Source organism: Adiantum capillus-veneris, chromosome 10 (assembly GCF_014529385.1).
Source record: "Adiantum capillus-veneris isolate H3 chromosome 10, ASM1452938v2, whole genome shotgun sequence".
NCBI classification, from domain to species: Eukaryota; Viridiplantae; Streptophyta; class Polypodiopsida; order Polypodiales; family Pteridaceae; genus Adiantum; species Adiantum capillus-veneris.
This window is the reverse complement of record NC_140940.1, coordinates 67,435,105-67,460,138: the sequence shown is the minus strand read 5'-3', so window position 1 is coordinate 67,460,138 and position 25,034 is coordinate 67,435,105. Positions and strand designations below refer to the sequence as shown.

The window sequence follows — 25,034 nt, the reverse complement described above, 5'->3', positions numbered from 1 at the left end:
CCGATGAAGGAGTATGAGCGGAAGTGCGACGCGAGAGAGAGTGCGAGAAGAAGAGCACGACGATATGGTGAACTCGCTCTACTGTAATGTGTAGAGCATAGTGAGTTCTTATTAGGTTTTTACAAAAGAACATGTGTACATACCTGGCGGCCCGCCCACTTACCTGGGCGACCACATTGGGCTTTATACCCCAACAACCTCCCACTTAAAGTCCAATGTGGTACTTTAAGTGTGAGAGAAGCTACTATACAAGCTAATATACAAGAGATGTAGAGAAGTGATGTACTACCCTACACCTAACTGCTTGCAAAAATGCGCAAAGCTCTCTGAGGGAAGTCCTTTTGTAAGTAGATTAGCAGGATTTTCTGTGGTGTGAACTTTGACAAGCTGAAGTTGCTTATCCTCGAGCATTTCCCTGATGAAATGATACTTCACATCCACATGCTTTGTCTTTGAGTGATAAACTGGATTGCGAGCCAATTGTATAGCACTTTGACTATCACAATATAACACAGGCATCTCTTCTTTGATTCCCAAATCTGTTACTAATCGATTAAGCCAAATTGATTCTTTGCATGCCTCTGATGCTGCAACATATTCAGCCTCTGTAGTAGACTGAGTAACACAATCTTGTAATCTAGAACGCCATGATACTGCTCCACCAGCCAATGTAAAGACATACCCTGACGTAGACCTTCGGTTGTCTAAGTCACCTACATAATCTGAGTCTGTAAAACCGTTTACACTTAGCTCCTGACTCCCATAGCATATACGCATACTCTTTGTAGCTTTCAGGTATCTCAATATTCCTTTCACTGCCTCCCAATGTTTCTTGCCTGGGTTTGACATGTATCGACTTACTACTCCCACTGCAAATGCAATGTCTGGGCGAGTAGCAATCATTGCATACTTCAAACTACCCATTGCAGACGCATATGGAATCTTATCCATTTCAGCCTGTTCTTCCTTAGACACAGGACAATCTTGTTTGCTAAGTTTCACATATGGTGGCAATGGAACACTCAATGCCTTTCCCTTCTCCATATTGAAATGTTGCAAAACCTTGTCAATATACTTTGTTTGAGATAACCAAATCAACTTCTTTGATCTGTCTCTCTCAATGCGCATACCAAGTATATGACTTGCCTTACCCATGTCTTTCATGTCAAACGATTTTGCCATCTTTGACTTCAAAGCTGAAATTTCTTCCAAGTGCTTGCCAGCAATCAACATGTCATCCACATACAAAATAACGATCAGCCAACTGCCATCCTTAGCCTTCTTTGTATATAGACAGTGATCGAACTCACTACGTTTGTAGCCTTGAGAAAGCATAAACTTGTGGAATTTATGGTACCATGCCCTCGGTGATTGTTTTAAGCCATAAAGACTCTTTAACAACTGGCATACCCAATCTTCCTTGCCTTTCTCAACAAACCCTTCTGGCTGCTGCATGTAAATTTCCACATCTAAATCACCATGCAAGAACGCTGTCTTGACATCCATTTGGTGCAACACCAAATCTAATATGGCAACCAATGCAAGAAAGCATCTCAATGTAGTCATCTTGACCACCGGAGAGAAGACTTCATCAAAGTCAATGCCTTGTTCTTGCTTAAAGCCCTTGGCAACAAGCCTTGCTTTGTACTTTGGCTGACTATCATGAGCGGTGATCTTATACCTGTAAACCCATTTACAAGGTAGAGCCTTTTTGCCCTGTGGTAATTTAACTAGCTTCCATGTCTTGTTTTTATGCAGAGCTGTCATCTCTGACTGCATGGCCAATTGCCAATTCTCGGAGTCCTTCATTTGCACTGCTTCCTTGTAACATGAAGGCTCATTGCAATCAGTCAACATGACATAGTTCATAGATGGAACAAACCTATCAGGAGGTCGTGTGACACGTCCAGATCTACGCACAATAGGTGGCTCAGGCTCAGCCACAACCTGTGGTTCCACTCTATCCTGTCCTTGCTCCTCTTGAGCCATGACATTTTGTCTTGCACGTGCAGGTCCATCTTCTTGGAAGACAACTCTTCTAATCTCCTTAACCCTGTCTGGTTTAGAATGATATTTGGATTCATTAAAGTGAACATCATTGCTGCGGACAACCTTTCTGGATTCGGGATCCCAAAGTCTGTACCCCATCTCACCAGAATTACCATAGCCTAAAAAGATGCACTTTCTACACTTTGGCTCAAGTTTGTTCCTAAATTCCTTTGGAACGTGAGTATATGCCTCACAGCCAAAGACTCTGAGATGCTTGTATGAGGGCATTTTGCCTGACCATACCATCTCTAGCACTGAATCCTTCTGCAAAACCTTGCTAGGAGATCTATTTACAAGATGAACAGCTGTTGATACAGCTTCAGCCCAAAACCCATTTGGCAGCTGTCCATTAGACAACATACTTCTGACCTTCTCTTGTATGGTCCTATTCATCCTCTCAGCAACACCATTTTGAGGAGGATTGTAAGGAGCAGTAAGTTCATGTTTTATACCTTTTGACTCACAAAAGTCCTGAAAGGCCCTTGAAACATACTCTCCACCATTGTCAGTGCGTAAGCATTTAAGCTTCTTGCCACTCTGATTCTCCACAAGTGTCACAAACGTTTTGAAAACACTAAACGCTTCATCCTTGTGCTTGAGAAAGTAAACCCATACTTTCCTCGAGTAATCATCTATAAATGTCATAAAGTAAGAAGCTCCCCCTAGAGATAGGTTAGGCATAGGTCCACACAAATCACTATGAACAAGTGCAAGCTGTGTATCTCTTCTACTGCTTCTATGCTTATGTGGCTGCTGTGTTTGCTTACCATACAAACAATGTTCACAGAATTCAAAATCATTAAATGAAAAGCCAGGCATATAACCAGAACGAGACAAGATTTCCATTCCCTTCTTGGACATATGTCCTAACCGGCTATGCCACAAAGAAACGTTCGGCTGCTCGGTTACATTGATTACATTTTTAGAGACATTTGATACATAAATCATGTAAAGTCCTCCAGACTTTACTCCATGTGCTACTGTCATAGAACCCTTGGATATCTTCCACATGTTCTGTCCAAAAGTGGTGACGTAGCCAGCATCATCAAGTAAACCTGTGCTGATCAAGCTCTTTGTAATTGCGGGAACATGTCTCACATTCTTCAGCGTGAAAGAAGAGCCATTCTGAAACTTCAATTGAACATCTCCAACACCTAAGATCTCACATGTCTGCCCATTGCCTAGCCGAACATGATCTTTAGTGGTCACATAAGAGGTAAACCACTCCTTGTTTGGAGACACATGAAGTGATGCCCCTGAGTCTATAATCCAGTCACTCAGTGCATTTCCATCAGATGCTGTAAGAAGAGCTGAGTCCATTGTATTCTTCAAGAAGTAGATGTCTCCTGACACTAGACTGTCATCGTCTGCAACAGTGTTTGTCACATTTATTTCTTGAATCTTCACTGAGGACTTGCTCTTCTCACCATGGTCTTCATCTTTCTCTTTGCCTTTTTCTGCTTTCCATTCTCTGCAGTCTCTTTTCATGTGACCCTTCTTGCCACAATGGTAGCATTCTATGTCACTCTTGCCTTTAGCACTGCGGGACTTGCTACGAGACTGATTCCTCTTTCCACCTTTGTACTTTTCTTTGGTCCTTCCCCTGACAACTAAGGCTGTTCCTTTGCCCATTGTCTCTATTGGTTTCTTCAGTAAGTAGACTTCCTTCTACACCTGCTATGTTCAAACCATCTGGAGGTGCAGAATTACTCAAAGCTGTGCGAAAAGTGTCCCAACTTTCCGGCAATGTGATCATCAGGAACATAGCTCTAACAGGTTCATCAAACTTGACACCTTGAGCTGACAACTGACTATAGATTGTGTTGAATTCATTCAGATGATTGGACATAGGTGTCCCTTCTTTCATCTTCAAGTCAACAAGCTTCTTAAGCCAGTATACCTGTGAAGCTGCACTCTGCTTCTCATAAAGATCACTCAGCTTTAACCATGCTTGATAAGCCGACATCTCGTCTGCTACATTGAAGTAAACGTTTTCTGCCAAAGTCAGCATAATGGTAGAAAGTGCCAATTCATCCATTTCGCTCCATTCATCTTCGTCCATATCTTCTGGTTTTATCCCCTTGAGCTTTATAGGTTTTATCTGCTTCTTTTGTACCAACACGTGCCAAATCTGCTTCTTCCACAATGGGAAATTGGTTCCATCCAGCTTCTTGATATTGTAAAGAGCAGCGTCCTGTGATCCAGCCATAGCTACGCTTCATAGTAGTTTACTTTCCTGGGAAAAATTCGGCAGAGTTTCCCCTGTAAACTGACCTCTGAACCAATATCAACCTGTCAAATGAACCAAGAAAGCTTCAGATTCTGCAGAAATTTTGGCAGAGTCTCCTTTGTAAAATGGCTCTGGTGTACTAAAAACAGACCAAAAAACAGCTCAAAAAACCACTGTCTCTCTAACACTGTAAGCTGTGGGTAAACCTGTCCTGCACCTGTACTGTCTCGGACTGTCCTGTCACTATCCTGTAAGCATAGACTGCGACAATGCCTCAACAGCAGTAAAGCAAAGATGCAATCCCAACTATCTAACTCACAGTCAATACATCCTAGCTGCCTATCTAAGGGTGCTCGAGGGATCGCTCCAAGACCTGTATCACCGAAAGGATCTCAACATTCAAGAATCCCCCAGCTCAATAAAACCTCACTCGACCCTCAACAAAGGCTGCAGTAAATCTGACAGTACATAGACTTCCCACAAAGTCATACATCCACAAATTTCCCACTGTATGCTGTAACCGCTGCGGCGGTTGTTTGCTGCGTGACTCACAGCCAGCAAACCCTCAACAGACATACATCATCTCTGACAATACATCCCATGTGGAAGTACCTGCAATGTCAGGATGAAATCTGGAATATCAAGCAGCAAACACAAGCTACCTGATGAACTAGTGGATGTCGCCTACAGTCTGTGTAGATCCGCCCGTGTCGTATGTGACACGCCTCCAAGAACTGTGAGCCATCCTTCGATGTGTAGACAGCCACAAATCAACACTCTGGGAGTGTCGATATCCTCAGCACCTACAGTCGTAGGCCGAAAACCCCAAATTTGCAGAGTCGGATTTGCACCCGCTGAGACCACGTAGTCGAAAATGGCCTGCGCAGAACTTTGTCGAAGCCGAACGGTGACTGAGATGACCTCAAAATGAAATTCTGAGCACACCAAGCCCTACGGGCTGTCCCACAAGATTTGTGGCCGTGTCTTTTCCTGTCGAATTTCACTCCAATCTGAGCTGGTGACTAGCCTCCTGCAGTGCTGCCCCGAGCCTCGATCTGAGCTCTGATACCAGTTGAAGGAGTATGAGCGGAAGTGCGACGCGAGAGAGAGTGCGAGAAGAAGAGTACGACGATATGGTGAACTCGCTCTACTGTAATGTGTAGAGCATAGTGAGTTCTTATTAGGTTTTTACAAAAGAACATGTGTACATACCTGGCAGCCCGCCCACTTACCTGGGCGACCACATTGGGCTTTATACCCCAACAGCCGAGAGTGTCATTGCAGATCGAGATGCTACCATTTTCGCATTGCAACAAGTTTGAAGATAAAGGCCCAAAATCATTGACGATCTTAAAGCACAGGTATAAGGATTTCAAGAAATGCTTTTACATAGAGATAGGTCTACCCAGGCTCCTATGGGAATGGGGTATGAATGGACTGGATCAGGGACTCAGATACAGCCTCCTGTCAAGTATGCTGCAAACAAGTCCTTCTCCACAATTCATGAGACCCTACACAGAGACTCCATCCACTACTATCCTTAGCAGTATCCTGAGACCCAGCACTATCCTCAGAGATCTCAGTCATTGGGCCATATGACACACATACAGAGCGTTCCTTGCTGTGACGGTGTTGCTGGTGCACACCGCCATGGTTGTGTTACTCAGCGTCCTGAGTACGCTACCGGACAGGTGCTCCCATCTGCCGTGCAACAGGTGCCTGCTCCTTTCACAGGCGGCCAGTTTGTAGACAGCAGAGCGCAACAGCCTCTAGTCTAGCCGCAGGGTGTTCCACCCTACGATGGCTCCACCTTCAGAGACTGACACTTAGGGTGCGACTGTGACGACTACTCTTTCTCTTGTGTGACTACATCGGCTTGCAGTTCAGTCTTTTCACCATGGCAGTGCAGTAGTGGTTTATTTTTGAATGTTAAGGTCTTTTAGCAGCTTCAATTGTTTCTCTCACCGAGACGGTGAGTGGTCTTGTGGCGGACAACCTGTAGCAAGGCTACAGTGTCACTGGCACGGGAGAGGCAATTAGTTACAGTTGGGTTGGGTTTCACACTAGACGGACTCTTGCTTGGTTGGTGACACGTGGCAGGGATACGGGTTGTGGTCCAGTTGACACCATGGCCAGCGCATCACCACCATAGTTCAGAGATAGACTTAGCTGGAGTGGATATTTTGCAGCCGTTGATGGCTCTTCATGTTTGTATATATCTGTAGCTGGTTTGGATCATATTATCATATTCTTTGTATGGTTGTGAGTTCTTGAGTCTAGTATCTTGAGTTCACGCACAGCACGTCTTCACCATCCCTGCATAGTGGAGCCTCAACACCCCCATTGTATCCATGAGTTTTGGTCTAGAGCTGAGTATGCAGCCATGCGAGAATCTGTATTGGTTTCTTTGAGTTAGTCGATGTTCATGCTGTTCAGGTTTCACTGCTGAGTCTTGCTGTTGTTGCTTTGTTATTCATTATCTTTTGTGTTTTCATTCTGTGGAGTGAGATCTCACTCACATTGCAGTGAGGAGCACCTACTATAGAGAGCACGACACATTATCTCCGCTACACCTCCTCATGAGTCAAAAATATCTCATTCAATATCTTTATCACCTCTTGTCCAACAGTTCTTAATGTATGATTTTGGTGCAGCTAGTCTTTTGCAATGTCGGCGTATCTCTGGGTGAAAGAGATCCAAATATGTCTGATGTGTAGCCCATGACTTGAGAGAGCGGTCAAAACCACCTCTCTAAATGGACAATGAATCATCCCCGGATCTCATAATAATTTGTACAGCGACATATGTAATGCTCCTCTATCTTAGCCTTCTGCTCACCAATCTGACATACTGCTCCTCTGGAGGTGCATCTCTATATCTGACAACCTCTTTCTCTAGCTGATGTGATGAGGTGCGTATGTGGCCAATGGTACATCTCAACCATACACTAGCTTCTCCTGCCTATAAAAAAAGATTGGTGCTGATTCCATCACGCGCTGAGTTGTTGTATTAAACACCGACCTTGGTTTTGCCAAGGTTCACTTATAGACCACTATCATATGCACAAGTACATCAAGATGCCTTTGTAGCCCTTGCAGAGAATCTTCAATAAGCACATTATGATTTGATATAATAAAAGGGGTATCCAAGTACCTCTCCTCCTCTAGCGATAGTATGAGATCTCATCAATGTAGAGACCAAATAGTGTCGGGGAGAGTAGGCATCCATGTTTTGACCCCAATAGTGGATCAAAGATAACCCTAGAAGCCCGTAATCTACCCACTTGTCACAAACTGCTGACGTGTCAACCACTGAAGATAAAGGGGCGTTATGACGCCCGGATCCCTAGCCAAATTATAGATCCCGGCCGAGGGGCCTAAACCTCAACTAAAGATCACAGGGTTAGGATTAAAAAGTCAAACCCTACCAACTTGAAGACTCTGGCTGAGGGGCCTAAACCCTAAACGATAGAGCAAAAGAAGACTAGTTGTTGCGCGACACTGTACAGATGCTCACATTTTGCGTTGCAGCCCTTTGGGCGCCAGATTTTAGACACTGAGCTTTTGGATGTATAGCTTTTCATGTGAGATGATTTTGGAGAGGCCAAGGGCCTTTAAATAGGTGTACTTCATACTCACTCTGGTAGTCTACCTTGCGAAAGATGCAGAGCAGAGCCCCATTGCTTGTACCTTGTTGAAGCAATATAAAGAAATATCGAAAGGGTCGCCAAGGTTTGGGGCGAGTCCTGTCTAAAGTGGAACTCTGCCAACTCCGTGTCTCTCGCGTGGATTTTCTCTCTCTTTTAGTTCAATTGTTTTGAAGTGCTAAAAGTCTATTCCAGTCTGTCCTTTTAGTTGGCACGCGATGACCTTCCATTACACACTATTGTCTCCTTAAGGGCCATAATCCCCCAGTAGGAGCTCCTTACGCACATCTATGGCATGTAGTCAATGCATCAACTTGGCTCTCGGAACTATCAAAAGTTTTGCGGAAGTTCACAAAGTAGCAATAAATCCATCTCCCATGCATTTAACCCTACTCTATAATCAGTCTGCGTGCGAGGAAATGATCAAGTTTAGAAAAGCCTTTCCTAAAACCTGCACGTCTCTGTGCCCAATGGCCTAACTCATGGTTCAATATCGAGGCATATAGCCAATGTATGACCGATCATGATAGTGCGATAGTTAGTGCACAAGGTGTGGTCTCCTAATTTGAATATGGGCACAAGTGTGTTTATGGTCCAACTTTCTCGAAAGCCCTCACATAGCTTAGTTAAACATACAAGCTCCCATTTCTGCCATCATATCTCTAGAGTGCAAAAGATGCTCATCCACTAGTCCATCATAGCCTTGTGCTCTAACCGTGTGAAGTCTATCAATGGCCTTACAAACCATATTCACTGTGAAAAAGGTGGAAGTCTAGGGGCAAGGTTGTAGTGGGTCTGGCATAAGAGGCTGTCATGGCACTATATATAGAGTAGTTGCATACTGTACTAATGTCTCAAGAGATGTGATGGGTGTGACTGGAGAATGCTCTTTTGAAAATTCAACAAGCCTCTCTCAAGTCCTGACTCAAGCATAGCTGGTACAGGTCTCTCTATAGATAAGCTAAGAAATCTTTTTTTCTGTCGTATGAGGTGTTGTGAGAGTATGCATGCCTGCCTATGTGTAGTAGACCCAAGGGCCACTTTACATTGTAAGCGAGCTCTTTTTTCACGGCACTCATCATCATACCAGTTGTTCTAAGCCCTGATCCCAGAATGAGATCTCTGTGTATACTGTGTGTGTGGAAATGTTGTCATTGCAGCCACATGGAGAACCTCAACAAGGCACTATGTTATCTTTGGAAATGGTTTTTGAGGATCATCTTGACATAATAATCTTATAGATCTCCCCCATGTATACACCATCAGTCTCTTTTTGGAAGCAATATCTCGGATATCGAGGAGATAATTCTTGAGCTTTCCAATAGTACACTCATAATACATAGTGAATGGTATGTAAGCATGATCAGCCTCAATACCAATGGGTCTGCAGGATTTGAATATCAATGGGTCTACAAGAGAGCAGAAGATCGTGAATCATTAAATAAATGTTTTGGTAGCAAGTACATAATCCACAGTGCTAGCCATGCTAGTAGGGGAAGCAAGTAAAACCTCAAGAATGTGGATATCTATTAAGGGTATTAAGTATGGCCAGCCCGTGTATAGTGGTCATCCCTATAAGATACTCCCTGTACTTGGTGTATTTTTTGCATCCTCAGAACTCCGCTTCATGCCCATCTCTTTTGAGTCAAGGTCACATAGCATCTCCTATGATGCGTCAAAGAAAGAGGACTAACGACAAGCTGTCCTAGCATTGAAATCTCCAAGTAAAATGACATTTCCATTCTTTGGGAACTTCCAAACGTCCTACTTTGTGCTGGGAGGAAAGTAGCATATAGCAATATACAATGCTCTGCACTCTACCTCAAGTACCACGCTTAGTGGGGGCTCGAAGTGACGCTCAGACCTTCCCACCTCTGTAATATGCCAATTTCACTTCTTCCCTAGCTACCAATATCCTATGCATGCATTCTTCCATATGTGCTAGCTGATTTGGAGTTAGGGCATCTTCCAATAATATCCGTGTGTCCTTAAGTATTCTTCTCAGAGCAAGGAACCTCTTTCCTAGCTTTTATTGATGGAAAGTGTAGCATAAAAGCTCTATCCTTGGAGCTTTCTCCCACTTCACTTAAGTTGCCAATTCTCTTTCATATGTGCATGGGCTTTTGGACGCCCATGATCTTGTAGAGCTCTTTCATTTCTTCTTCTATGCTTTGTTTTTGTTTGAGCCCTATTACTCTCACATACAAGGATCTTGTTGCTGCTCCTCTAAGGTGGTGTTAATTATTGATGTCAACAAGGATTGCATGTCGATTCCTGTCTCTTTTAAAAAAAAACAAGAGTGTGTGTGTGTGAGTGTGTGGTTTCTGGAGCGGATGGATTGGGGTGATCAGTGTATCTACAAGCACCGGAAAGCTTCGGAGAATCCGGCTATGGATACTTTATCTCTTATCAAAGATTGTCTTCAAGAGGATTTTGAGAATGCACGCCGAGCATGGGAAGGGAATGCTTCTATCATGGAAATGCGTTTTCGTGTCCTCATGGATCTATTGCTCAATATGCTCTTAATGCGGTGATTCTCTTTTTTCCGGGCAAAATGCCAACTACTCAGGATGTAGGCCAGTAAGTTGATTCTCTGCTCAAGAGGCAAGCAATCTGAGGAGTCTACTTTGGAGCGGGAGGGTTTTATGAAGTGCTGCTTACAGGTATGGATGCTCAAGATGCATTTCTTGGAATGTCTCCTCTCTTTTTCAATACACAAATGACTCATGTTTTTCCCTGGTCTCTCACCAAAGTCTATCAGAATCTTATTCGTCATGAGTGTCCCGTTTGGGTTGAGGTGGTGGATTGTCCTCACACTTGGCGTCACTTTCTTCCCTTGTTGGCTGCTTAGCTGGGTAAGGTAATTTGTCCTCCTAAGTTGGAAGCGACCGCCAATCGTTTCTGCATCTTGTGGGACACGGACATCCCCACTCCAGCAGGCATTGCGGTTGACTCTAGGGATGCGGTGGTCGAAAAGCGCCCTTTCAAGCTTAAATGGGGTAAATTTGCAAATTTTTGTTTTTGTTGTGGCAAATTTGTTCATGTACAATTTGAATGTCCGAAATAGAACTTGCAGCCACCTCCTTCAGTTGTCCCTTCCCCTCAACCTCTTTTGCCTCTAAAATCCTCTTCTGAGGTTCGGCCCAAAGGTGCTTCTCCTTCTACTTCGACTGCTGGGGCAAATAAAGGTAAAGCAAAGCAATCCCAATCGAACTTGTGGGCGAGAGAGAGAGAGCTTGTGGGCGTTGAACCATCGCGATGCTTCCCCCATCTCCCGCTACTCCTCAGTCTTGCTTGTGCTGCTGTTCAACTCACCTCTCATGCTGCCTTGCCTTTGCTACAACAGAGTTCCAGCGGGCCCTCAACACCCTACGCATACGCCTCCGCTGGTTCACTGGCGGATGTCACTCACATTGCATTGAGGAGCACCCACTATAGAGATCACAACACACTATCCGCGCTACAGGTGCTCTCATTTTTGGCACTCCAGGTGGGATATCAATTGAAGTCTCACTCTCTGTTGATGTGAAAATCGAGGAGCTAGCTGGGTTTTACCTAGCCTCGTCTACTTTGACTTGTGCAGTGCAGCCTGTTGGTCTGGTCCTTTCTCGCCCTTGTCCAACCAAGCTCTCGTCCTGGTCTAGTCCTTCCTCGTCCCTGGTCTAGTCCTTCCTTGTTCTGGTCCTCTCTCGCCGTGGTCCAACAAAGCTCTCGTCCTGGTCTAGTCCTTCCTCGTCCTTGGTCTACTTCCTCGTCCCTGGTCTAGTTCTTCCTTGTCCCTGGTTTAGTCCTTCATCGTCCTGGTCCAGCTAGGCGGTCTAGTCACTAGCCTGGTCTAGTAGAGTCTAGACCTGTGTTCAGCCAGTTAAAGGTCTTCTTGCCCAAAGCTTGGTTGGGTTTGTGGTCACTGCATGACACATACAAGGGGTTCATTAGAGCGTCAAAGCGCACTACTGAGTCCTCTGAAGAACTACAACAGAAGACGTCAACCCTTGGTACCTAGCCAAAGTCCACCAACCTCATCACCCATACCTCCACATACGGCTCCATCCGGTTCTACATCTTCCAGGTCACCTTCCTCGGTAAAGCTCTCTCCCATTTTGTTACAGCAAGCTATTCAGCAACGGGCTCTTGAGCAAGAGTCCATGGAGCCGTTGACCAGTGTTTTGGCCAAGGTAAACATCAAGTTTCCTACTTTCAAGGGACCCTCTTCAAAAGATGCAGACGACCATGCAAGGAGGTTTGTATCTCTTTGTAGAGGTCGTGGTCTTAATAGAGAAGATGCTTATTTGGTACTCTTTCCATCGACCTTGGATGGCTTAGCCGATAAATGATACAGTCAGTTTGCAGAGAGCCATTTTGCAACTTGGGCAGCTTTAAGACAATAGTTCTGTGCAGCATTCAGGCTTTTGCAGAACTCATGACTAAAACCAAGTCTCTGGTTGCCAAGCTTCCTCAGCAACCAGGGGAATTTATGGTTAAGAAGTGGGTGGAGAAGGCTCTTCCCAAAACCTCCCAGCAAAAACTCCGAGAGAGTCTCCGACCTGACGCCACTCTGGAGGAGTTAGTCGCGGCTGCTACTAGGATAGAGGGAGCTAGGAAGCTGTTCACCAACTCCCCTCAGGTGGAGATCCCCTGAGTGTTTTCGGAAAGTCCTTCTGATCCGTTAACTTCTTTACGCAGGGATCTAGAAGCCCTAAAGTTACAGCGAGCTCTTCAAGAGGAGAAGTCAATCTCTCTCAGACAGGAGAAGCCCCCACATCACGACGCTTTGGATCAAATCAAGAGAGAGCTAGAAGAGCTTAGGTCTCAGGAGGAGATCAAGGCTATGGTATGGTACAGCTCGTGTCGCTCTCTAGGACACCCTCCACAGGATTGTCCCCTTCGTTCTTATTGCCATTTCGGTGAAAAGTCTGGGCATGAAGAGAAGGATTGCTACTGTATCAAGGGATTGCGGAAAATACAACAAAGTCTAGGTCTTTCTCTCCAACAAGGGCTAGCTCCAACATCCAATATGGTTTCCCCCTATGGCCATTAAAATTACCTGCGACCTTTGCTCAATACCCGTACTGTCCAAGGTATGTCGAGTACGTTTCCGTCTCAAAATTTTTATACCCATGCTCCTTCAGCCCCTCAGAGCTTCTACACCTCAGCCTCCAACTCCATGCAGCAGCAAGAGCAGAGACCACCTCGTCCCCCGTTTCATCCGTCTAATAGGCCCATCTTATGCTACAGATGTGGAGAATATGGGCATTATCAAAGTAAGTGTCCTTTACCTGAAGGGTCTCCTCCTTGTCGACATTGTCCGGAGTCTAAGGACCACTACAGTAAGGATTTTCCCAAGCAAAGGGCATCCTCATCTTCAGGCCAGACTCAGAACCAACAAGAATTCACATTCCCGAACCCCTCAGCCATCACCTGCTACTCATACAGTTCAGCCACAACAAGTGGAGCTCGCTAGCGTACTCACTCGGGCACGAAGAGCAACTCTTGGTCTCATCTTGCCAACAGGTCCATCTCGTCCATCTCCACTTCCACACCCTGACCAAACGGACGAGCCCTCCATTGGTGCTAAGAGTAGGCCAGTCTCTATGCTTTCGGACATTGATGGAGCCTTCTTAGAAGCAGTGGCTGACTTGGAACAGGTCAGAGAGGAAGCCATCACCGAAGGGGGAAGAAATCTCCTCTGTATGAGCTCGCCAACGTTCCACCTCTTCCTCTAACATCACCCGGGTCTGATGGCCCGCCCACTCAAAAGCACTTTGCTATGTCTGTGTTTAAAGACTTACCCTTCGAGGAGCTTCCACCAGGATGGTTACAAGAGTATGCGGAGCTTCCAATCAATAAAACACCAGCCCATGATGTCTTGAAGCTCCAAGAGGCAGCTCACTTTTCATCTTCCGAGGCACCCTCTCCAGTTACACCTCCTGACCCGGTCAAAGAAGTCAACCTGGGCGACCCTCAACACGTCCTCTTAGCAGCTTGGTTATGGGAGCATCCCGAGTTACTCGATTAGGTAGTCTCCTTTATACACTCTTTTGAAGATGTTTTTGCTTGGTCCTACAAGGATTTGGAAGGGATCCCACCAGAATTGGGTGTCCATACTATCCCTCTGGTTGAAAGGGCTAAGTCTGTTAGAGGCCGAGCTTACAAGCTCAACCCAAAGTACGCAGAGGCTGTCAAGTCAGAGCTTGAAAAAATGCAAGAGATTGGGATCATTGTACCTGTGGAGCACTCTGAGTGGTTATCACCCATGGTGATAGCGCCTAAGAAGCAGTCCAATAAAATCCGTGTGTGCGTAGATTACCGCGCTCTGAACAAGGTAACTATCCCATATGGTTTTCCCACACCTTTCACTGAGCGTATGCTAGAAGATGTAGCAAGGCATGTATTGTACAGTTTCATGGGTGGGTTCAATGGATACAATCAGCTGGGCATCCATCCAGGTGATCAGATTTAATGGCTTTCGTGACTCCCTGTGGTATTTTTATCTACACTAGAATGTCGTTTGGGTTGAAAAATGCTCCACCTTCCTTCAATCGAGCAGTATATCTCATTCTATCCTTTACTTACGGATCATCTTCGCATCTTCATGGACGATTTTTCGACCTTCTCAAGTGCTCAATGTTCAACCCTCGCTCAGCTCTCTGCTGTCTTCCTCAGGTGCAGAGAGGCACGCCTAAAGCTCAATCCTAACAAATGTCATTTTTTGGTCACTGAGGGCACACTTCTAGGCCATGTGGTGTCTGCCGAAGTCAGCGCCTGGCCAATAGAAGATCGTGGCCATTTTGAAGTTACCACCTCCCATCCATCCAGAAGGTGTTCAAAGCTTTGTAGGCCACACAGGCTATCATCGCAGGTTTATATGAATGTATGCACAGGTGGCTCAACCATTGACCCGACTCACTAATGCTACTGTACCCTTTCAATGGTCAAAACCTGAGGCTGAAGCATTTGCATACCTCAAAAAATGCCTCACTGAAGCACCTATTCTAGTGGCTTCAAATTCGTCTCTTCCTTTTCATGTGCATACTAATGCCAATCAACTGGCTGTGGGTGCTGTGCTGACTCAGCCTAGTAGGGAGTACAACCTGGATCGCCCTGTTCACTATGCAAGTCGCCTGCTCACCAAAGCAGAGCGCAACTACAGCACCACAGAAAGGGAAGGTTTGGCTATGGTGTATTCTTTACAAAAGTTTCGTCATTACTTGTTAGGGGTTCACTTCACTATCATCACGGATCATCATGCGCTACGCTATCTTCTGAATAAACCCCAAGTTGCAGGAAGAGTCTGGAGGTGGCTACTGATATTCCAAGAATTCGATTTCGACGTTCTTAGTCCTGGCAAGCGGCCGTCATGGCCGACTGTCTCTCTCGCATACATACAGGTGAGCCCGATACTGGGGTTGATCATGACTTTCTGGATAGTCATCTCTTTAAGGTCGACACGACCCCAGAATGGTATGGAGATGTGTTACATCTTCTCTCTATTGGCCTATATCCTGAGAATGCTTCTCCCTTGTAAAAAAGAAGACTCTTGTTGAAGTCTAGACCCTTCTCTTTGATTGGCGGACAGCTCTACAAATCTAGGCCAGATGGTGTGTTGCGTAGGTGCGTCTCCCCTCATGAAGTAGACCACATTTTGGAAGATGCACACAGTGGTCCTACAGGTGGCCATTACCCTGGTCACATGACGGCGCAAAAAATCTTACAGACAGGCTTATGGTGGTCCTATCTATTCAGAGATTCTATTGCTTATGTCAAGATTTGTGATGTCTGTCAGCGATGTGCGCCCAAGCCTAGCAAGCAATCCAATCGCCCTCTGTAGGTATCTATGGCGTGGTTGCCCTTTGAGCGATGGGGTTTGAACTTTGCTGGTTCAATTGCTCCACCTGCTCAACCCGGCAATCGTAAGTCTCCTGGTAGCGACGGATTATACAACAAAGTGGACCGAAGTGGTGGCTACCATCGACTGTACAGCCGCCACTATTGCAAAGTTTTTGTATGAAAATATTTTTTGCAGGTTTGGGTGCCCTCTGGAAATCACCAGTGATCGAGGTAGTCATTTCGTCAACGACATGATCTCCACACTCCTCACGAACTACAAGATTTTTCATCGCAAATCTTGCTCTTACTATCCTAGAGCAAATGGGCAAGCCGAGAGCACTAACAAAATGCTAATCGCGCTTCTCAGGAAAGCTTGTTCCTTGCATCCAACTTCTTGGGCTCAGGTTATCCTCGGCACAGTTTGGGCTTATCGCACTTCCTCCAAGGCAACCACTAACCACACCCCATTCCAACTAGCTTTTGGTCTAGAAGCACTTTCATCATATGAGTTCAACTCAGGTTCAGCAAGAGTGGGAAGCGTTCGCGTCATAGCGGGGATTGCTTCCGCAAACCTCTCTCATCTCTCGAAGTTAGAAGAAAGTAGGATGTTAGCTTCACATGCTTTGCAAGCCGAGAAACTTTGTTGCAAAGCGTGGCATGATCGCCATCTCAGAAAGCCGAAAATAACGCAAGGGACACAGGTGCTACTCTATCAAGCTAAATATCTGGAAAAAGCTAAGAAGCTGGTCCTAGTCTGCTGGCAAGGGCCATTCATGGTACAGGAGATTTTGCCACAGGGGGCTGTCCAATTAGTCACTCTAGAAGGTGTTCCCTTGCCACTAGTAAATGGATCAAGAATCAAGTGCTATCACTCGCCCTAACACAACCGTATGACGGTCCCCTCCTCAGCTCTCTTCGTCTTTCCATTTTCTCTCTTCTCAAGTCTTCGTCATGTTAGTTCTCATCTCAGTTGTAATCGGTGTTATCTTTAAAATTCTCCTAGTTTTAGTGCGTGCATCCATTTTGCTCTCATCTCGGTGATAGAATTGGGTTTTTGGAGTCCTACTATGATCCAGCGTTACTGCTCTATTTCTACTGCCTCTCTGTCCTCATGGATTTGTTGAATGTCCGAGGTTCAACTCTCGTCGGATAGATATTTGATTTTTGGTATTGTTCCTAACACGTTCAAACCTCCTTTACTGTATCTCCCTTCCCCTCTCTCTCTTATGGTGAGCTCTCACACACACATCTATTTCTTTGCCTTTCTTGTGCGATCTCTTTCGTAACAATCTTTCAATATGCTTTACTCCTACTGCCCTACTCCTTTCATTGCTCTTCCCCCTCTCTCTCACACATACATGCAAGTTTCCTCTAGCTGAGTGTGTTTGCTCCTACCTTTCTGATCGCACACATCCTAGTTAAGGAGAAGCACTACATCCTAGTTAAAGAGAAGCAGGCAAATATTTTATTCTAGCAGCACAAAACAACTTTTATCTCTCCCTCTCTCTCCCCTTCTCCTTTCTCTCTCTTGTGCAGGGTAACCTGCCTGCTCACCCCCTATCTACCCCTCAACCCCCTCCTATCTACCCCTACCCACCGCTTGCCCCCCCCCCCACATCTAGCCCTCGCCCCTACCCACCCCTTGCCCCCTATCTAGTCGTCGCCCCCCCTATCCACCTCTCGGCCCTACTATCTACCCGTCGCCCTAACCTATACAGCCCTGTCTACCCCTTGCCCCCCTGACCAACTCTCGACGTTGTCCGCCCCTATCGAACCTCTCGCCCCTCGTTCCCTAGCCTGTCTACTCAGCACCCTCCCTCGGCCCCTAACCACCTTCATCTCTGCAAGCCTACGTGCACTGTCGTCTTGTCGTTGCAGGCCTGCGTGCTTAGCGTCCCTATCGAACCTCTAGATGATGGTGTGTTTGCCACCTTGTCACTGCAGGCCTATGTGCACTGTCATCTGACTTCCTCGAGACTACATCCTCTGACTTCCTCGAGATTACATCCTCGGCTTGCTCTCAGATTTTCAAGCTTCCACCTTTCAGCAGCACAGATCGGGATTATGTGATTGTGTTAGAGGCACAAGGTGATGTGCTGATGGATGTATGATCCTTGGATGTTTTCTATGTATGCTCTTGTGGGCCTAACAGAGCCTACTCTGTAGTGAGATCATTGCTATAAGCTTTTGGGGTTTCTGAAAAATACTACTATATTGTTTACAGATAGTCGTCAATCAGTGGCTATGGCAGGAGGCAAAAAAGTGTTGCTGAGGAAAAGGCCTCAACCACACAAGCAGGCTATTTATGAAACTGAAGTAGAATCAGAACCTAGCAGCCATGAGGTCACAGATATGACGTTCAGTGCTCCATCTGACGAAAGTTACAAGGCATCGGCATCAGATGCAGATTCCAGCTTTGGCTCAGACAGTGGTAGCCAAAGCTCAGACAGTGGTAGCTCAAGTGATCAAGAGAAGGATCCAAAAGGGAAAAGGAAAGTCATGAGTCACATGATCAGTCATGAAGTTGCAAGACCTGAAAAAACAAAACACAAAACAAAGTTTTCACTCAATTTTCACATGCAGCAGCCCAAGCCATCTCTTATGGATGTTCTCTCACAGGACCAATTGGACAACTTGGGTGTCAAATTGCTAGGTGAAGCTGTCTTTCCTTATGAGATACCTGTCGGCATGATTCATGAAATGCTGAAAAATTTTCCCAAAGTCAGAGGACACACTTTGACAGCGGCGCGTTTAGGACATGCAATGGGGATGACCAACTTTCCCTCCTTGCAGCCGAGTACTAGGTCTTATTCTAAGCTCTCCAAATTTGATACCATACAGGCATGCAAGGCATTGTCCGAACCTGATCATCCGAATTTGCAGCGTCACAAAGCTCTTTTAGTAGTATTTAGATATTATTTTTTAACGAGAGATGCTCAAGACCAAACGAGAAATGTGAAGTACCTACCACATTCCCACAATGTGATGGTTGTTATTGTCTAATCAAGAACATACCTTGTGGGTTTCATAAGATCCTCTTTACATCATTGCAGACTGGGGCAAAAAGGTTTAGAGCACAAGTGCAGTCACCTCAATTTAGCTTCCAATGTTTTGCGGCGCCACTGTTGGCTTGGGTGATAAACATCCGCATCAACGCTCTTGAAGTGGATGAGGATGCATCGTTACCACCGCAAGAAAAAAGAAAGTCTCTTAGCACAGATGATCAGAAGAAGAAACAAAAGAAAAGAGTCAAAGTGGTCAAAGATACGGCAGAGACACTACGACCTCTGCCATTTTCAGAGAGTCGGACTCGGGTGACGCATCCTCCACGACGTCCTTCTTCTACCTCCATCCCCGTTTCTACAGTGCCGGAGGCCGTCGACAGCTCTGCTGCTCTTGGTACGCCCACTCCTGTTATTACTGAGGCGGTCTCTCTGCCCCAGGTACCTCTCCCTACTGATCCCGTCTATACTATTACCAATTTTACCACACCATTCTCAGCAGCACTTGTGGTACCCTCGTCATTCTCTCCCATCTCCAGCTCACCCACTGAGCTTGCTACCACTGTCACCCCGACGACCACTGCAGTGCCTCTTGGGCACCCTACTACTATTGTCACCCCGACATCAACTGTAGTGCCTCTTGGGCACTCTACACCTCCAAGTGCTACTACTGCTTCTTCCAGTGGAAGTGACTCTACTTCGTTGTTCAAAATCTCTGAAGAGAACCTGCAGGAGTCAAGAAATTCTATTGCAATGATTGAACTTGGTGCCGAGAAATTAGTAGCTACCCACCATAAGCACTCGGCCATATATACGGCCATGGAAGGCTGCTTGCAAGTTGCAGAGAGTGCCATTGCTGATAGAGATGCTATATTTTCGCCTTGCGTCAGGCTTTGCATGTAATGTCCCAGATAATTGATGACCTCAAAGCTCAAATGCAAGGATTTCGGGACATGCTAGTCCAAGGGGACATGGGTTTCAGCAGCAGCCTCAGGCTACCATGGGATATGGGTGGGTTCGTCTCACTAGATCAATACAGACGCCCATGGGATATGGAGAGTACAGTCATCGATAGTTTGGGGCAGGTGCTCCATCACAGCAGCAGTTTGACTACTACCCTCCGGGATTTCAGCAGCCTGGCACCTTTGGCTCCTTAACCACACATGTCATCCTCACAAACAGCTCCGTGTGACGGCTTCGCAGGGGCACATCGACATGGGTGTGCGAGTCGGCGGCCTCAGTACACTTCAAGCCAGGTACTCCCATCCGCCGAGCAGCAGGTGACTGCTCCTTTCACTGAGATTCGGCTTGTGGAGAGCACTCATAGAGTCCAGAGTTTTCCCACTGATCTGATGGCTCCACCTCCAGAGTTTGATACTTCGGGTGCAGCAGTGGCCACAACTCTATCTCTTGGATGACAGATTCAGGAGCTCACCATTGTACATATGCAGTAGCTAGTGGTTTTCTTTCATAGTTTTTCAGTATTCCTCTCACCGAGACGGTGAGCAGTCTTGTGGCGGACAACCTGTAGCTACAATGTCACTTTCGCAGGACACACAGTTAGTACAGTTGGTCTGGTCTGGTTCACACTGGACGGACTCTCTGGGCTAGGTAGTGACACATGGCAGGGATACGGACGGTGGTCTAGTGGACATCGTGGCCAGGTCACCACCACTCAGTTTGGGGATAGACTTAGATGGCTGACATTTATGAGCCGTTGGTGGCTCTTTATGGTTGTACATATGAGTAGTAGCTGTTGGGTCATGATCATTATCTTCTTCATATATGGTCCAACGTCGTCGTATAGAGTAGCGAGTCTATACACAGCACGTCTGCACCATCCCTGTACATCTGAGCCTCGACACCCCCATTGTACCCGTGAGTTCTGGGCTGGAGCTAAGTGTGCTGCCACGCCAGAGTCTGTATCGGTTCTTTGAGATGGTCGAGTCCACATGTTCCGGCCTGTTGCTGTGTCTCTGTGTGATTAGCTGTTATCTATTGTTTCCTTTGTTTTCATCTTGTTTTGAGTGAGATGTCACGCACATTGCACTGAGGAGCACCCACTGTAGAGAGCACGACACACTATCCTCTATGGGTAACTCTCTTCGCTTAGGGAGTCTGCATTGGAGCAGGGCTTTTGCTTCGACTTTGATTCAACGGTCTCCACGCCAAGCGTATTTTCTTTCCCAAAAAGGAATCTGTCGGGTGCATCAGGTGGTTGATGACTCTGGTTATGTTCTTTCGTTCGTTGATGCAGTGTCCCGCTTTCGGTTGAGTCTTCACTATTCTCCTCTCTGGAGGGAGATTCAAAGGATGCTTGCTGCTCATTCACCCATTCCTCCTTTGGATGTGGGCTCTCGCTTCTCTGACTGGAATCTAGCTACTAGATTGGACTGCATCTCAGCTAGCAATGTCTATGCCATCCTTCAGTCTGATGTATGGATTGTGCATTAGGGTAATCAGCTACGGTCGCTTTCTGAGTCATCCTTGTGGTGGCAACACACATTGTCTCGCATTTGGCAGAGTCATCTGCCTTTGAAGGAACGTGTTTTCTTGTGGCACTGTTTGGTGGGAGCCCTACCTGTTGACAGTGTGTTACATGCTCGGCATATTGCGCCTTCCTGCTGTCCCAGATGCCTTGAAGCTGAGGAGACCTTGCCACACTTACTGTGGCGTTGTCCTCACTCCAGAGCCTTCATTCGGCAAGTGTCGACTGCTCTTCGGATTCGTTTTCCTTCCGGCTCTTTTCACAGACGTTTTTGGCTTTTTGGGGTGCTCCAGTCACCGCAATCTCAGTTTGTGGTGTTCTTCAGCTGGGTCAGATTTTGGACTATGTGGGCCATCTAGCACCATAGGAACTCCTTAATGTTCCAAGGCACTTCTATTGATCCCTTTCCCTATTTCAAATTATCTCTTGGTCAAGCGCTGCACTTTGCCTATGACGCTGGAGACATCACTCTTGATACCTACATGATTTACTTTGACTGTTTCTAGCCTTTTGAGCCTCATAGTGCTCCGCTTTCTGTATCCCTTTCTTTTAGTGGGTTTTCCTCGGTTTGAGGTTTCCCACTTGTAATTAATCAAAGCAGATTTACCAAAAAAAGTGTGTGTGTGTGTTTGGGTGGGTGCATAGATATGAGTGAAGTTTGTTTTTACAATATCTTTCTTTCGTTTGATTTCCTTGGTTTTATATTTATTGTTATCTTCCGCTTTATTTTTGCCTTCTTTGATTCCTAGTGTTCTTCGCATTGGGTTGTTTGGGTTTACGTTCGTTGGCTTGTCTCTGTGCTCTCAACTCGCTCTAACAGGTTTCTACATCAAGTTTCCAAAGAAGTTGTCCCCCGAGACTCCTTCATTGTCTTCCTGGAGTTCCCTCCCTAGCTTTGCTCTTCGGGAGCCACCTTCAACAAGTGAACTGGTGCTGGCTGATAGCTCCTTGACAGCTCCAATGCAGTAGGAGAGGTTTTTACTCTGGCTTTCAGGTTTACAGTTGCCATGTGGTTAGTTATTTCCAGTCTTGACACTTTTAAGATTATTGCCTTCGGGCCTGCTTTATAATCAGTAATATACTTGCCCCCAAAATCGGCATCATATGGGCGTTCTTAGGGACTTTTCCTGTAGTAGAATCAGCCTCTTTTGTCGGAGAGAGAAAATGAAATGTTATATTAACGTCTTCAAAAGGCCAAAGTGACCTATGAGACCAGGAAGTTACAATGCGGTGTATCTGATATCAAGTCAGATTAACAAAATAAATTAAACTAGGGATAACAAGATATAAATACTGCGGAATCCTAAACTAAGCGGATAGGTGTGAAAGGCGAAAGGTGTGAATCGTGTGAACTGAGCTATACAATGTGTAGACAATTTGGGAGGGAAGTAGAAATCTATCTGCATAGAGATCCATCTTCATCTGCACTCTGGACGACGAAAAAGAGAGAGAGAGAGAGAGAGAGAGAGAGAGAGAGAGAGAGAGAGAGAGAGAGAGAGAGAGAGAGCGAGAGAGAGAGAGAGAGATCCTAAACATGTTTTCCAGGCAGATTCATAAAGATTGCCAATTTCTCGCATCACAAAATATTATGGACTATAGTCTGTTATTAGGTGTCCACCTTACAGCCCCTAAAGTTTCAGAACTCTCTGTGTCAAGCTCCATTGAGATGAGCACAGAAGATCAAGACGGTAAGTGCCGGAAAATTTGGATTTTAAAAAGACTGAAATTCCAAAATATTTCTTTACATTGTTTCCATTATCTTGTTTGCAGTGCAGATTATACAAGAAGCTAGTTTGCCAGGAAGCTTCGCCCTCGTTGTTCACGATAGCGAAGGCAGCACACCAAGCTCTCATGTTCGTGGAAACCCTTTGAAAGTGGAACAAGTTGAACATGAGGAAGTTGACTCGATGATTTTGGCTACCAATTCTAGGTATAACTAACCTCTTGTAGAAACATTTAGAAAATCTGAGAGCCAAATAGAAAGGAGCATGATGTGGAAAAGGGAAACTCTCATAGAAAATGGATAATTTATGGTAGAAGTAGGGTGTATAGTCAGAGTAGCATTCATAACCTCATGGGGTGTGTGTGTGTGTGTGTGTGTGTGTGTGTGTGTGTGTGTATGTACTCCGAGAGAGAGAGAGAGAGAGAGAGAGAGAGAGAGAGAGAGAGAGAGAGAGAGAGAGTCTCTACATGGGAACTACATGGGACAATGCAAACCCTGAGCAATACCCAAAAGAAGAAAAAATTAAGAGCAAAGTATGGGCAAGCATACAGTCTAGAACATGGGCAATCTTAAAAGGTATTAGGGAAAGAAGAGATCTAGTGGCAACAACGTCGAATTGGTGTTTTTTTTAATCCAACTTATTTTAGGACAAGGAAATATGTCGAATCTGGATAGGGTGTCATCCTTGTTGTAGTTAGCTAGGTCAGTGTGAGATGTAAAAGTATAGAGCTTTCACATGAGATGTGTTAAGGGATCTGAGACATAATTACATACATTTATTATACTCGTATATATGTATACATAGGCATGTCAATATGTTTGTCCATACTGGTATTTTTATGTTTGTATGTCTAAAGACAATTTACTAAAAAGATTTTCTGGTTAAGAAGTAGGATAAATCAGTCCATGATATTCAGCATAAAACTTCTGACCTCCTTGGTTATCTTCCTTACTTGAAGGCTGTCAGTGAAGTTGGGAGTGAACATGCCAGCAATAGTAGTTTGTAGACAACCACTAGCACACGCCCCTAATCATGTGGACGAGGGAGTTTATGATGTCATAATTTATTTTGGGATTATTGACATTTTGCAAACTTATGGCCTTGGGAAAAGGCTTGAGCATGTCTACAAATCCTTGAAATATGGCTCAAATTCTATATCAGCAGTGAATCCGCAATTTTACGCAGAACGCTTTCAAGAATTCATTTGTGGGTTTTTCCCACCAAAATTGTAAGGCCAATTCTTTCATACAGCAGCATAAAAGCTTGCATTTTAAGTTGAATGTTCCAAGCATGTATACATTTGCCAATTTTAGGTGATTGCTTCATTTTTGCACATCTTATAAATGAACATACTTATCGGTTTTGCTCTTGGCGTTGCTTTTCTCCGTGAGCACTATGTTGTGGGCAGCTCTTTGTAGGTCATGGCAGAGTGTCATACCCATGTCGAAGGTTAAAGCTTTGCAATACGAGTGTTGAGCAGTATGTATACTATGTGTATGTGTACGTCGATGTGGACGTGTACGTCTTGGGGCATGTGTACGTGCATGGGTGCATGGGTGGGTGTGTGTGTGTGTGTGTGTGTGACATTACTTACTATTTACAAAAAACAAAGTGTGTGAGATTACTAAAACATGTGTGTGTGTGCGCGCGCGCGTGTCGGGAGAAAGAGAGAGGGATCTCTCATTCTACTTTCTTTGATTGCGCAAGTCTCTTTGTTTGTTTTATCGGCTTTCTTAGTGCAGAAGGGAATCAGGCATACATTTGACTTTTGCATGGGAAGCATCACATGATTGAAATCTTGTTTAGTATTTTGTAAATGGGTCCTTTCGTTTAAGAGCCTTCTATGGATCCCCTTTTTTTTTTTGGGATGCTAGAGTAACTCTTCACCTAGTTTCTATCAGCTTTTTCTCAACTTTTAAAATAACCTTACTGTATGTGCTCCCACTATGTAACTTGCATGTGCAACTATGTAATCTGCATGTGCAACTGGTCCGTACATGGCTTCTAGCCTCATTATGAGTATGAGAGAGAGAGAGAGAGAGAGAGAGAGAGAGAGAGAGAGAGAGAG

At 45.4% G+C, this 25,034-nt stretch overlaps 1 protein-coding gene across 7 annotated transcripts in view; it reads left to right on the top strand.

Moving 5' to 3' along the window:
• Window positions 1-24,335, top strand: part of LOC147448991 (phosphatidylinositol 4-phosphate 5-kinase 9-like) — a 210,822-nt gene extending 186,487 nt beyond the window's left edge. For 4 of the 7 annotated variants that reach the window (XM_086521375.1, XM_086521374.1, XM_086521376.1 and 1 more), the window contains 3 exons: window positions 22,788-22,930; window positions 23,013-23,172; window positions 23,925-24,335. In XM_086521375.1, coding sequence (XP_086377501.1) covers window positions 22,788-22,930; window positions 23,013-23,172; window positions 23,925-24,198 — 577 coding nt within the window. In that variant the 3' untranslated portion in view covers window positions 24,199-24,335. Of the gene's footprint in view, window positions 1-22,787; window positions 22,931-23,012; window positions 23,173-23,924 lie in introns of those variants that run through there. The other 3 variants (XR_015189390.1, XR_015189389.1, XM_086521378.1) reach the window with 3 other exon arrangements.
• Window positions 24,336-25,034: the final 699 nt, after the last annotated feature.